The sequence below is a fragment of the Mustela putorius genome, unplaced genomic scaffold (genome assembly GCF_011764305.1).
Source record: "Mustela putorius furo isolate JIRA1106 unplaced genomic scaffold, ASM1176430v1.1 tig00004007_pilon_pilon_pilon, whole genome shotgun sequence".
In the NCBI taxonomy this organism is placed as follows: Eukaryota; Metazoa; Chordata; class Mammalia; order Carnivora; family Mustelidae; genus Mustela; species Mustela putorius.
In genome coordinates, this window is record NW_025422145.1 from 942,327 (window position 1) to 957,578 (window position 15,252).

General features: G+C 47.8%; 1 protein-coding gene across 2 annotated transcripts in view; it reads right to left on the bottom strand.

Moving 5' to 3' along the window:
- Positions 1-15,252, bottom strand: part of VPS35L (VPS35 endosomal protein sorting factor like) — a 115,677-nt gene that overhangs the window by 74,666 nt on the left and 25,759 nt on the right. For both annotated transcript variants that reach the window (XM_004750283.3, XM_045072052.1), the window contains exons 8-10: positions 13,462-13,546; positions 7,052-7,111; positions 659-755 (exon numbers count right to left, since the gene is read on the bottom strand). In XM_004750283.3, coding sequence (XP_004750340.2) covers positions 659-755; positions 7,052-7,111; positions 13,462-13,546 — 242 coding nt within the window. The remainder of the gene's footprint in view (positions 1-658; positions 756-7,051; positions 7,112-13,461; positions 13,547-15,252) is intronic.

Genomic DNA, 15,252 nt, shown 5'->3' on the forward strand with positions numbered 1-15,252 from the left:
CTGTTCCCTGTGGCAAAAAGGCTAGACCACTCATAAGCAGGACTTAGCATGACTTCACGACAGCTCTCAGCAGCCCAGAGAACTGCGTTAGCTAACAGCTCAAGGTTTCCATAGCTGGTTCTCAAGGCTTCATACTTACTGAAAATACATTTTGGGGGGAAAAAATTACATGCTGATTCACAGTTGCATGCTACAGTTTAAACTGCATTTTGAGCATCTCCCCTCGAGGCTTTATGGGGGAAAGAACGAACTTTAGATAACCAAGATTCACTTGTGTGTAAGTCAAACTCTCTGTTCTCCAGAACTGGCATCTGTGCAGAGAAGCCTGACCCTGGTCCTTTCAAGTTTCGAGAACCAGAGAAAACACATAAAGATGAAGCATTTTAATTGAGAGAATTAATGTGGGAATGTTCCTCTGGGAAACAAAAGTCTGGTACATGGCATCATATTCAAAGCAAGAAAACAGAACACTATTTGGGGAGAGTGCAGTCCAAAGGCTCCGACAGTGTGGCTGGCCCTGGATTCCCAGGCTAGCAACTGTAACGGGACCAAATTTTTAACAGCAATTTCAGGGCATCCCATCACATGGCTTCTATTAATGGTGCAACTCTTTCAGCCTATCTTTAAAATCATCAGACAAAGACCAAAAAAAGGATACAATCTTGGAATGAGTTCCCTGATGGAAGCAATCTTGAAAAACCAATTTAAGCATGTTTCTTTGGCCGTGTCATTGACATTCTCTGGAGAGAAGTGATCTGGAACGCAAAAACAGTATCCATCAGGGACTGGGGTACAGCTGCTCCGGGCCCTGAGACAGGAGAACGTTTCAGTGGACAAGAAGCGGTGGCCTCTCCAGTTCTTTGAGATCTTTCCTTCCAAATATTATTAGGAAACAGGTAATTCACCTTATGTCCACAACATCCCTCCACAGTGCCTACTTTTTTTCTTTTTAAGATTTTACTTATTTATTAAAGAAAGAGGGAGCACGGTGGGGGATGGGGGTGTGCAGGGAAGGGCAGAGAGAAACAGAGAGGGAGAAGCAGACTCCCGGCTGACTGGGCAGACCAGCGTAGGGCTCCATCCCAGGACCCTGAGATCAGGACCTGAGCTTTAATTTACTGTGACAGATGCAGAGACCAAGGCACAGAGATGGCTAGGGCACACAGCAAGCAAAAGTCAGAGCTGAGATTCACCCAGGCAGTCCAGCCCCACAGCCTCTCACACAACCCCAAGATTCTTGGTACACCCAGCAGAACTAGGACCATACGGTTGGGAATTCCAGATGCTTCGGAAACCTGCAAGGGTCACCTGACATGTGATCCGAGCTTGTACTCTAAATATCACCTGCGCCAGGTAAATCAAAGCCCTGCGGTGGAAAACGATCAGTCCGGCCACCAGCTCGATCCTCCTTCCAACACGTGAGTCATCTAGTGGCAAAACTGCCAGTTTCCCCCAATATCTGCTCTCTTCCTCTTCATTAATGGACCTGTCCCTTTTCTGCTGGGCATGCGGCCATCCCCACAGTGAGGTATGGCATAGTTTACTTAAAATTAAAAAAAAAAACAACAACAACAAAAAAAAAACAACTCAATCAAAGGGGGCGACGTTAATCACTTTAGGAGACAACTGACGAATTCAAGCTTGCTGCCCTCCTCACTGTTGTGCACAGTCATCTTTCGTCCCTAATTCTGCTTTCTGCAACTGGTGGCACATGATTAAAGTGATCGAAATTCCGATGGAATCAGCAAAAAGATAAACCTCCAGGTACCTCCTAGCAGAGAACAGTCACTAATCACCACTGCAGATAATCTGGAAGTGCAATCTCAAGGATTTATTTTTGGATGTTACAGAAGGCTTCATTCATTCATTCATTCAAGAACTCACTTGCCAATTCCAAAGGGTTTCCTGCCCTAAACCCGCCCACTTAAAAGGAACCACTTTTTCTTTTTCTTTTTTTCCAAGTTCCAAGAGATCCAGACAGGAAAAGATAAGGGTTATTCTTAAATTCATTTGTCAATCGTGCTTTGTGGAAAACGGGTGGGATTAATTTCCCTTCATATGACGGGATCATGGGACCGGAAACCTAAAAGCAAAAATAAGTCTCTAAGATCATCTAATAAAACCTCTTGCTTTGGGGCGCCTGGGTGACTCAGTGGGTTAAGCCTCTGCCTTTGGCTCAGGTCATGATCCCAGGGTTCTGGGATCGAGCCCCACATCAGGCTCTCTGCTCAGCTGGGAGCCTGCTTCCCCCCCCCCCCGCCTGCCTCTCTGCCGACTTGTGACCTCTGTCTGCCAAATAAATAAATAATATCTTTAAAAAGCAAATAAACAAACAAAAAAACCCTTCACTTTACAGATGAGGGAATGGAGACTCAGAAGAGAGCTGGCATCACTGTAAGCTATAACCCACCAGCCCCGACAGGAGCCTTGTCCACTGAAACCTGCAGCTGGACGCGAGAGACCCTGGGGACACAGAAAAGCAAGCTGTCCTGGGCGTCCACATCGCCTGCAAGCTGTGCAACAATGTGTACATGGCTTTCCCTCCAGCTCAGGAGATCATTAAAGAGAAAACGATGTTAGGCAGGACTTTAAAATCTTGTAGCAAAGTAGGGTGCCCGGCTGGCTCGGTCACTCGATCACCCAGCTCTTCACCTTGGGGTCGTGAGCTGAAGCCCCCACGTTGGGCACAGCGCTCACTCAAAATATAGAAATTAGTTAAAATCCTGTAGCAAAATAAATCTTACATTCCTGTGCTTCATTTGCTTAACACAAATGTTTAAAGAACCAACTAAAAGTAGTATTCTAGGCTCTCAAGAGATAACAATACACAAGACAGCCCCTGTGCTCACGAAGCTTATATTCCAGGACGGAACAACATAATGAACCTTGGAAAGTATAAGCAAGCAAGCAAACAAATGAGGTAGTATCCAGTAACAGCCCATACTATGAAAGACATACCACTAAGTATTAGACTTGACAGTGACTTTGGGGGTGCAGTTTCATTAGACAGGGTGGCCCCAGGAGGCGGCATTTGAGCTAAGCCCTGAATTACAACACGGAGACAGCCATGTTTACATGTGGAGGAAATGTGTTCCAGGAAACATCGAGTGCAAAGGTCCTGAGGTAGACAGGAACTCTGGATGGGATCAAAGAAGAAAAAAGCAAGCCGAAGGGGCAAGCAGGAAGGAGAGAAGCAGGTACCACGCGCCAAGTCAGACAGGGCTGCAGCCTTGGTAAGTAGTTGGAGAGTTTTTCTAGGCGCAACAGAAACGAAGGGCTCTGGGCAGAGGAATGGCCTCACAGGACATGACTTACACTCTAGCACATGGACTGCCTACATGGAGAATGAATTCAGAAGGTGGGAATTAATTCAGAGACGTCAATGTACCAAAAAGCAAAGACTCTTCCTCCTAATCCCACTTATTTTTCTTTTATGGTGCTTCTTTTTTCAACCCTGAACTTCCATGGATATTTTAGGAGGAGGGAGGAGACCAGCGAGTCGAGTTCTCTTTCCTCTGCCAAGTCTCCACCCTAAGAGCGAGAGGTCTCTTTACATAACAGGGCATATAGGGAAGTCCTCTCGGTCTCGCCTCAGAGGCCAGGTCAGTTAAGGACGCTGCTTCTCTGGGCGCAGCCTCCACCAGCCACGGGCAGAAACCGAAGGCCGGAATGCCCACAGGTGACAACAGCCACGACAGGACAAACCCAAGTTCCCTCTCCTCAGATGGAAATGAAATTACTTGATTGCTTAGAGTGGATCGTCTCTGCACACATACGCTGGATTAAGAGATGGTAGGGAAAAGCTACCACATACAGTAGTACGTCCTGTTCACGACCCCAAAGGGCACCTGTATCCTTCTAAACTCATCAAATAGGTCTACACGCTTCAGTTCAAATTCCTGAAGGTGAAGGGCTCAAAAATTAAATTCAGCAGTCAGAACTTGATTCAACTGGAAAGAATGAGCACACACGCCACCAGATTCCCCTCTGTACAGAACCTCTTCAGGCAGAATTCCACACAGTGGATTTTGAAAGCTTTCTTCATAATTATTGTTAAGAGACATCCCCGCAAATCTCTGACATTTCTGAGAGAAATTGGCCCTTTTCCCCCTCAGGTTCTTGGAACCAGAAAACACTACGTGCAGACGTAGACTTTCACTGGAAAAAAAAAAATTAGGAAACTATTTTCAAGAAAAACAAAAGCCCGATTTGCATCGCTCAAGGTAAAAAAAAAAAAAAAGGTATTGGGGAAGGAAGAGTTTCTGTGAGAAAAGTGCTAATTAATAAATTTAGACAAGGACTGGAAATGGATATGAAAATAGTCTTTTATGTTGAACTTTCATAGTTTAAGTAGGAGGCTATTAGTAATTTTTCCTTAGTTGGCTCTAAAATATTGTTTGTATATTTAGTGAAAATTAGGAGGAAGGAAAGTTATTGCAGGAGATGGAAACTCGAAGGCCCCTGGGGATTAGACAGGTAACAAATATTCTTAAGTGGTTTGGTGCACAACAACAGGAAGTAGTAGATTGTGTATTAAAAAGCATTTTCTAAAATGCTGTTGGAGGGGCACCTGGGTGGCTCCGTTGGTTGGGCAACTGACTCCTGATTTCAGCTCAGGTCTGGGTCTCAGGGTCATGAGATCAAGCCCCACGTCAGGCTCCCAGCTCAGTAGGGAGTCTGCTTGGGATTTTCTCTCTCTCTCTCTCTCTCTCTCTCGCTCGCTCTCTTCCCTTCTTCCTCTTCCTGTGCCCCCCTCTCTTAAATAAATAATTATTTTGGGGGGTGGGAAATGCTGTTGGAGGGGCACCTGGCCGGCTCACTCAGTGGAGCATGTGACTCTTGAACTGATTAGGGTTATGAGTTCTAGACCCATATTGGACGTAGAGAGGACTTAAAAATAAAAACTTTAAACAACAATACTGTTGGGATGCCTGAGTGGCTCAGTCAGTTAAGCATCTGCCTTCAGCTCAGGTCATGATCCCAGGGTCCTGGGATCGAGTCCCACATTGGGCTCCTTGCTCAGTGGGGAGACTGCTTCTCCCTCTGCCCCTCCCCCTGCTTGTGCTCTCCCTCTCTGACAAATGGATAAATAAAATCTTTAAAAAAATAAAAATAAATAAAAGATAAAAATAAAAACCAATACTGTTGTAGCCACAAAAAAACACCTATTTGGGTTTAATTCTGCTTATAGGCGAGCATATGCTTACTTTACAGCACACAAATTGGCAAGCTTAAATTAAACAGGTGCACCTAGAGGCACTGCCAAAGCCGCTGCCTTTGGCTCTGGTCATGATCCCAGGACCCTGGGTTCAGGTCCCACATCAGGCTCCTTGCTTAGCAGGGAGGCTCCTTCTCTCTCTGCCTCTGCCTGCCACTCTGCCTGCTTGTGTGCTCGCTCACTCTCTCTCTCTGACAAATAAATAAATAAAATCTTTTTTTTTTTTTTCAAAAATTGTTAATAAATAAATAAATACATAAATAGGTGCACCTAGATTTCCCAAATCCTTGAAGTTGACAGAGAAGGCCTCTGCACTCAAGGTGGTCCCTGCCTCCCTCTCCAGGCTCACTGCCTCCGGATCTTGAGATGCCTTAGGACGTGGGAGGAGCTGTTAGTAACATCACAGATGTGATGTGGTGGAGGGGAGTCTCTGGAGTAGCACCAACCAACAGAAATATTGCATGAGCCATGTTCAAAGAGATAAAATAAGTGAAATCTTCATAAAATGCTTCATTTAACCCAACTCATCCAAAATGTCATTTCAACATGCGATCGATTTTTAAAAATTGGTGAGATACTTCATGGTCTTTTAAGACTCTGAAATCCAGAGTGTTTTTATACACACATCACACCCTCCGTTTGGACTGGCCAGAGCTCACGTGCCCCACGTGACCAGGCCGCCATGTTGGACGGCACAGAGCTCCCCTAAGAGCAAGGCTCCCACGAGCTGGCGACAGGGCCGCGGGCATGTTCTTGGCTCTTCCCCCATGGGTTTGCTCCTCTGACGCCAGATGACTCTTTCAGCCCCAAAGATCTGTGGGGTCCTGTCTCTTTTTGAGAAATAGTTGTATTCAATCATTTTAAAAATAACAGATACAGAGATGGGCAAAAGAGTTAATGAGTAAGTGAACAGGTCAATTATGGGTTACGGTGTCTAGCTGAGAGCAGAAGCAGTGGGGGCAAGCTCGCTGTTGTAACTTGTGTGGATGACAATGTTTCCTCACAGCAGCTCTGGGAACTTGAAAGGAGGGACGAGAGGGAAGAGAAGCTACTGCTGAGAGTCCCACATAGCCAGAGACATCGTCATCATTTATGTGACAACAGGGATTCATAATCAAGCTGTCCCATTATAACCCCCTGAGATTTTAAAATGGATTGGCAATAAATTTAATGCTCATATCACTTAAGCTCAGACTGTAAATGCAAAGTATCTGTTATTGATTTCTTTGCCATCAGTCTTTAGTATATATAAAGTTGGGTTCTGCAATTTGCTTCTCAGGAGAGATATGCAGGGAAAAAATGTCAAGCAGTGGAGGAATTTAAGTATAAACGGTATAATAGATTAGCTGAGGGATGCCTGGGTGGCTCAGTCCATTAAGCCACTGCCTTCGGCTCTGGTCATGATCCCAGAGTCCTGGGATCAAGTCCCGCATCAGGCTCCTTGCTTGGCAGGGAGCCTGCTTCTCTCTCTGCCTCTGCCTGCCACACTGCCCACTTGTGCGCGCGAGCTCTCTCTCTCGCTCTCTCACAAATAAATAAAATCATAAAAAAAAAAAAATCAGCTGAATCTAGTTGTACCTTTTCATTTTCATGGATTCAAATTACTTGCGCAAATTCTTAGCCTGGCCATTTGAAAACCTCATGTTTTTTGTTTTGTTTTGTTTTGTTTTAGAAAACCGAGATGATCAAAAAATGTGCCAAGTTGTTTCTTCTACTTTTAACACACCAAAAACAAAATAAATCTACTGAGTCTCCGTAAATCCTGACTTGATAGAAACGTTCTAATCACAACTCCAGGATAGAACAAAATCCGTAGAACAGCTCTGACATTACCTGGTAAGACGCTGTGGTTATCCACACACATGGAGAAGATGCGCTCATACACTAGCTTTCCTGGGGAGAAAGGACAGATGGTGTTAGCATCCCCCTCCTCAGGAGCAAACACTAAATAAACGTTTGTTAATTAGGGACCGAGGGGGCTGGTCCCAGAGCTCTTTAACTTGTTATCGTTTGCTGCCACCTAGTGGTATAAATTGTAAGCCCCATTTCTTTTGTTTCTGTTTTTAATAAAATGAGGGGACTTAAACAACACTTTCCATGAGGCAGGCAAGTCATCCTTCTCCCCTTAGAGAGGGACACTTAGGGTCAAGGAGACCCCAGACACCTCCATTCACTAAATAGCGAACAGTCCACGTTCTACTTCTAAGCCAGTGGCTGTAGGTAGGGAGCTTGGGGGTGAACCCAGCCACGGATCCATTTTGTTTGGCCCACAAAGCGCTTTAACACTTTTTTTTTTTTTTTAATTAGTTGTCAACAGGTAAAAAAACTTTCATTCAATGTGAAAAACCGGATTTGTTGCTTCTTCACAAATGATGTGCCAAAAATGGCCCATATCCCTACAAGATAAAAATGAGCTATGACAGCGGCACATGGGTGGCTCAGTTGGTTAAGCGGTTGCTTTCGGCTCAGGTCATGATCCCAGGATCCTGGGATCGAGTCCAGCATCAGGTTCCTTACTCAGCGTGAAGCCTGCTTCTCCCTCTCCCTGCTGTTTCCCCCGCATGTGCTTGCTCTCAAAAAATAAATAAAATCTTTAAAAAAAAAAAAAAGGTCTCTTTAAGGAAAAAAAAAAATGAGCTACAACAAATTAGTAGCTGACCCCTTAAATGGCATCTGTAACACCCAGTTTGTCATTTATGTGATCTGCCTGGTGCCCAGAAGCATCGAAATTTGAGATTCAACTAGCAAGGGTAGCTGAAGGGTAGTTGAAGCTACAAGGGAAGAAATGTGTGTCTGTTCTGTCCACGGATATATTCCCAGTACTAAGACCAGGGCCTGGCATGTCGTGGACGCTGAGTATTTGCTAGATGCATAAACAAACATATTTTAGGTGATGTGGGTCATAGGTCACTGCTGTAACTACTCAAATCTGCTGTTGTAGCTGGAAAGCAATCACAGGCCATGTATCAACAAATGGATGTGGCTGGTTATGTTCCAGTAACAATAATAAAACTTTATTTACAAAAACAAGTGGGCAGGGCAGACTTGGCCCACAAGCCACCCCTTAGTCTAGCACTAAAAGCTTTATTTTGTCTATTACTTTAGAAAATACTGTCAACATCAAAGGGATAAGAATTATAGTTCTACTCGCTTCCTGGAGCCTTTCAAATCACCTGTAGTATCCAAAGTATTGCCCTGAGCTCTTGTGTTGTTGGTCCGTCTCCCTCTCTCCCCGTAACGCCATCATTCAAGGAAGCTAAGAATCACACAGCCTGTCCTCGCACGGGAAAAGAAAAAGGAAGCTCTAAGAATGTGAAGTCGAATGAGTTCACCACAAAACGACACAAGGCTAGGACAAAGGGCAGGAAGGCATCCAAGCGCAGAGGAGCTGTCTCGAAGCCTCTCCCAGCGTGCACTACTTACACTTACATTACTGTCACATAAAGTTGCTTGTTGGAAAGGCACATTCCTGGGGCCCACCTCAGAGCTAGCGACAACCAGTATTTCGGAGGGTGGGGACTAGGAATATGAATCTTGGATGACCTCGCTAGGGAATTCCTGTATACACTCAAGCTGAGAACCATGGATTCAGACAAGCACCACGGGTCTCTGAGCTAAAACTTGCCTTGGGTGTGGGAATCTCTAGAAAGTGACAAGCCTCTCACTTCCTGTAACCCAGGGGTCCCCAACGTCAGCGAAACATTCGAAGCACCCGGGGCTCCTGAAAATAGGCTGGTGCCTGTGTCTGTCCCCAGAAGTTCTGATAGAAAATATCGGGGGGGGAGGGGCGCCTGGGTGGCTCAGAGGGTTGAGCCTCTGCCTTCGGCTCAGGTCATGATCTCAGGGTCCTGGGACTGAGCCCCACATCGGGCTCCCTGCTCAGCTGGGAGCCTGCATCCCCCCACCGCCCCTGCCTACTATGATCTCTGTTTGTCAAATAAATAAATAAAATCTTTAAAAAAAAAAAAAAAAATATCTGGGGTGCGGCTTGACCACTGGGAGGGTTTTTAAAGCCCCCCGGAAGTGTGCAGCCAAGGATGAAAAGCCCTGCTCTACACCAACAGTTCAACTGCCGAGCTCCCAGGAAGCTTCAGGAAATAAACCCCAGTTCTCAAAGCCACCCGCCTTCTTAGGCCTGGCAGGAAGTGCTTTCCTTACCTGGGGCCACGAGCGCCCACCTGGAGCCATGACGGGCCTCCTCCAGGAGGACCACAGAACACAGCATTGGGACTGCACAGAATCTTACCTCAGGCCATCACGCAGCAAGCCACGCTGGTCGGCTCGCTCCTCCTACGCTCTGTGGACCGGACTTAAGAGCACAAAACGCCTTTACTTCCTCCCCCAAAAGCCTGCCATCCCTCTAACCCACAATGTTTACAGTGTACCTTCCTATGCGAAGGGGCCTTTCACTACAAAATCATCTTTGGCCAAACGAGTTTGGCGAATATTTTTTTCCCTTGTTAGGTTAGTGGACAACAGGCTTGAGAGATAATACCTGACCCTAGATTCGTTTCCTGTCCTGACTCACCATCTTATAAATCAAGACCACTAAGATAGGTGAATAATTTTCTGAGTCCTTACTCTGTACCTGGCACTGTTCAAAGTTGCTTACACGGATCCTGCCAGCCAACTCCCGAAGAGGAAAACCGTTATCTGTCTCTGACGCATGCTCTTAATTCCCTGCAGAAGCCCCCAGAGGCAGGATCTATTATGCCCACTTTACAGGGGAAGAAACTGAGGCTCGGGTGCTCACAACTCTGGAACAGGACACGCAGGCATGGGACGTGAGCAGAGAGACTCCAGAGCACCGTCTGGACATGGAGGACGGAGAAGGGTGTGGAAAGCCGGTGCCTCATTGGAATGTTTGGTTTTAAAAAAGAAAACCAATCCCCGGATTCAAAATCCAAAAAAGGCACTAAGGGAAGTTTCTCTCTGACCCATCCCTGCCCACTCCAAGCCCTCCCCACCCCCCCGGCAGCCTCGGAGGACTCCCACTTCTTTGGAATTTCTTGGATATCCTCCTAAGTGTTTCTTCGGGCAAATAAGAGTGCGAGCGAGCGAGGGCTCTCATTTCTCCTCCTCTCTTACACAAAACAGAACAAACCCTACAGCTGTTCCACATCTTGACTTTCTCACGCGACGACCTACACACCCTAGAGATCTCTCCCCGTCGGAACGCGGAGCACACCGCACTCTCCCTGTGCTCCGGGGTACGGACGGATCCCCATTTCTTTAACTGGTCCCCTAGTGACGGCCTCCTGGGCTGCTTCCAGGGCTCTGGTATCACGAATAGGATGAATTCCCGGAGGTGAAGTTGCCGGGGTCAAACGTACACGCATTTGTGATTTCTTCATGGAGAGCATTTCCCCCGTGAGCCAAGTACAAAAAAACAAAGCAGGTCTTTGACGGCAGAGAAAACCCTGAATCCCAGCTCTGCCACTCACTCCCCTGGGCCAGCTTCTTCATTTCTCTGTGCCTCGGGCCCCTCACCCGTGAACTGAGGTCACCCGAGACCCCGCCTCACAGGTTGCGATGAAGACCCGCACTATCTTTAACGCACCCAGAACAGAGTCAGGCCCAAGGACATTATTTGCTGAGCGTGGATCCCTGCTTTGATCAACTCTGAGCCCAGCTGATTTCTGGGGAGAAGGCGAGAACAGGCATCTGCCCTGGATGCCAGCCTGCCCAGGGATGGGACTGGGGTGCCGCCAACAGCGTTTGGCAGAAAGGCCGCCCCAAATTCTCACAAGGTTCATGTCCAGATCCCGGCAGGCTTGGAGGGTAGAACGCGATCCATCGGCGTTCCCTGCGCTAGTCTGAGGATGCTGACGCGTGCAGAAGAAACGTGCAGGAGGCAGGCGAGGGAAACCAGAAAGCCGGTATGTTAACCCACCAAGAGAAACACAACTGTCAGGAGAATCAGACAGGACCACTGACCGATGTCCTCGCTGCTGGAAGGCAAGCTATTACGAGGACAAGTCAAGGCCCAAAGGGCGTATGACTGGGTATCTATTCGGAGAGCCTAACTCACCCAGCCACCCTGCAAATCCATTCATTCTCTCCATCTCTGCCATCTCCCTGGCCTCCCACCGGAAGCACTACCTATGATGGCCTCCTGACCAGGCTCCCTGCCCCACCTCCGCCCTACAGCTTCAAGAAGCAGCCTATCCGACTCCAATCCCATCACATCCCTACTCGCCTTAACACTCCCAGGGGTTCTTTACATGCTCAGGGTCAAAGTCCAAGTCCTTCCAATGGCCCACAAGGCCTGCCAGGACCTCCAGCCTCCTCAGCTCCTGCACACCTCACTCTAGCCACACTGCAACCCTGGCTCAGGGTCAAAGTCCAAGTCCTTCCAATGGCCCACAAGGCCTGCCAGGACCTCCAGCCTCCTCAGCTCCTGCACACCCCACTCTAGCCACACTGCAACCCTGGCCTCTTCAAACTTGCTAGGCACGCTCCCACCCCCGGGGGCTTTGCACCCACTGCCCTCGGCCTCCCGTGGCTGCACCCTCTCTCCCCCGGAGAGCACGTGGCTCACCTCTCCTCTCCTCCGTGCTCCAATAGCCACGTCTCAACAGGGGCTCCCGAAACCATCCTGTCTCCAACGACAGCCTTCCCGCCCCCACCTTCCCTCAATTCCCCTGACCCTCCTGTTTGGTATTTTTCCCCCTCCAGAGCGCTGATCATCCCCGAGTATACAAATGGGTTTACTCATTTGTTTTGCAAATCCCCTCTTATCAGAACATAAGCCCTGCACAGGGGAGGACTATTGTCTCCTCTGGCTGATACAGCCTTGGTACTCAGCAGAGTGCCTGGGCCACCTGACCCTGACAGGCCGTCGCTCAGCCAAGCCATCTGTTCTTGGGGTCCAGTTAGCTCCCACCCACCTTTTTTCTGGCAACAGCATCACTTTTCTTCTTTGGGGTGACCCAGGTCTGGATTATCTGCACATGCATTCCCCAGAGAGGAAGGACTCGAAACTGACTAGTGATCCAACCAAGCCAGGGAGATGGAACTCGGGGACTTTGGGTTGAACGCCTGGAAGAAAGCTGCTCTTTCCTTGTCCTGGGACTACTAACAGGAGAACAGATCCAAGCAGAGGACGTCTTTGAGAGTTTGAGAAGGAAGCGAACCCAGGGGCATGTACTAGAAAAAGCTAACACACTGAGTTCCTCAATCCAGAAACTACCCCTGGACTTTTCAACCTAAGCCAATAAATACTCCCTTTCCCCAAGACTAGCAGGCGTTAGACTTCTTTATATCATTTGTTCTAGCTAGTATACGTAGTCACCGGTCTCCTGTGAAGTAAGTGGGGGGTCTCTGCTTGACACTTTGTTTTCTGCCACATTAGATCTTTCTATGGCTCCAGGCGAGACGGGGTGGGAGTCCACTGGTCCCTCCTTGGCAGGAAAGCAAATGTCTCTGTTCTGATCTTCTAGGTGTTTGGCTCTCAGAAGGCGATTCTGTCTGCTAGCTCTTGGGGAGAACCTCGCCCCTGAATATCATATACAATTCAGAGGGCTGCCTGGCTTGATGCTCTGGCCACAGACGATCATCAAGGAGCACAAAGTCCTCCTGTGTCTCCAAAGGGACCCCAGGTTCTTCTCATCAGTCTAGATCATTCTTCCTGAGGATGGGGAACATGCGACAAGGGGCGGCCATGATGGGACAGGAAGCCTCACGAGAGCTATTGTAGTCAGTCCAGGCAGGAGAGGACTGTGACTTGGACTAAGGTGTTCAGTGAAGACAGATAAAAATGGACAAAGAGGAGGGAGACCCAGGAGACTGAAGAACCCAGCAATGGACTGGACGTGGGGTGCAGAGGAGTAGACCCTCAGATCACCAGCGTGGGCACAGGGCACACCCGGTGCTGCCATTCCTGGGGACAGAAACCCACTGGGGGTGCCGGGAAGAGAAGCCAAATTTGGTTCTGACAAAGAGAGTTCCAGGCACGATGACAGGTCAATGGATGGGAGTGGGTTTAGACCGGAAGTGTGCCCCCCACCCACACTTCACTCGCTGACTTCACTGGCCTCTCAGAAAGTCAGAGAAGACATCATTTAAGATTCTCTCAAAAAGAGCCTCCTTGTCAATGAGCGGGGACGGGGCGGGGCGTCCCCAACTACTTACACCCCTAGAAATTACAGCAATGCTACCACCCAGCTGCTGGCAAAACAAAGCAGCCAACAAACAAAGAAACCTCCTTCCTAGATTGGAAGGTGAACAGGACTAGTACTTACCAAATGTATCGAGTATGTCGGTGATGAGGACAAATTTGCTTGGGTAGAACTGAATAACGCTCGTATCCGAAAGAAGCTTTGAACACTGAAAAAAGAGAAGAGAAAAGGAAATTCACTCTGTCGTGTCTGACTTGGCTGCAAGGCTCCAGGCCTGGAAAATTAATTTCTATAAACGTGCGCAGGTGTTTGCCATGTGCCAAGTCCCATGCCAGACACTGGAGATGTAATCAGAAGCAAAACCACTGTCCCCTTGACAAGAAGGGGAGCCAGACTACGGACTACAGAGCCTCTTATGAAAGACTCCACCACCTCCCTCTTAGAAAGTCACAGGACTGAGGAACCTTATCCAGAAGGATCTTTGCTTATACACCGAATGAGGGTTGGCAAAGTCACCAGGGGAGGGCAAGGACACCTCACCCACCAGTGTTCTCACAGATGACCCCGACTTATTTCCAAGTGCTTTTTCAGCAAGGCTTCCTCTGGTTTATCTCAGGACGATCTTGGCTGCTCAACATTCTTTTCTATGAAATGACCCATACAGGGGTACCTGGGTGGCTCAGTGGGTTAAAGCCTCTGCCTTCGGCTCTGGTCATGATCCCAGGGTCCTGGGATCGAGCCCCACATCGGACTCTCTGCTCGGCGGGGAGCCTGCTTCCCCCTCTCTCTCTGCCTACTTGTGATCTCTGTCCGTCAAATAAATAAAATCTTTTAAAAAATAAATAAATAAAAGGGGCACCTAGGTGGCTCAGTGGGTTAAGGCCTCTGCCTTCGGCTCAGGTTGTGATCTTGGGGTCCTGGGATCGAGCCCTGCATCGGGCTCTCCGCTCACTAGGGAGCCTGCTTCCCCCTCTCTCTCTGCGCCTGCCTCTCTGCCTACTTGTGATCTCTCTGTCAAATAAATAAACAAAATCTTAAAAATGACCTTAAAAAATCGTGACCTGAGCCGAAGGCAGAGGCTTTAACCCACTGAGCTACCCAGGTGCCCCCAAGTGAGCTGTTATAACCAGAAACAAAAATCCTGTTTCTTCTTTGGAGAACAAAACTTAATGCCCTGAAGTCTTTATGAACACAAAAGTCAGCGCAAGGAACTAAATAACTTGCCATATTTTATCATTTCAGTGTTTGACCTTTAGATACAAAGATGTCACTTAAAGACAAAAGATACTTGAACATTTAGAAAAGACTCCAGCATATGCGTTTCCAGCATGCAGAGAATGGAAATAATGCCCATCACATCAAGAGGGAGGCTGATACGGGTTTTCAGTTTGCAACGGTGACCCAATTTCTAAATTGTTAAATTCACGGAGTTTCTCCTTAGTATTACAGCCTAAAGCAAACAACTCTTCTGATTTGTGAAACATCCTCTTACAGCCCAAATGTTACGGCGGGGTGGGGACGGCAGAGGAAAGACATAAGCTGTTAAAACAATGGTATTGACACCGAATGTGACATTTGGACACTCGTAGAAATCCATTTCCGAATGCCTTGCTCTGTGTTCTTCATATGCCCTTTATGTGAGCTCCAACTTAAACAACTGCCCCATGAGATTGCAGGGCTTGGAAAAAGCAAACAACTCTGAATCCTAGAGACTGTTTACAATACACAGCCCTCGGTTCCTAGGGATGTGACGTCTCGTGAGTTCCTACCCCGAGTCCCTCAGAGAGGGGTTCCTGCCCGGTGGTGAGGTGAGAAGACAGAAATCAAACAGAAGGTTTCAAATTAAACACAGCTGGGGCTTCCCAACATCTGGGTGCTGATTTTTCTCCCAAGCTGGTATCACAGAACATACAT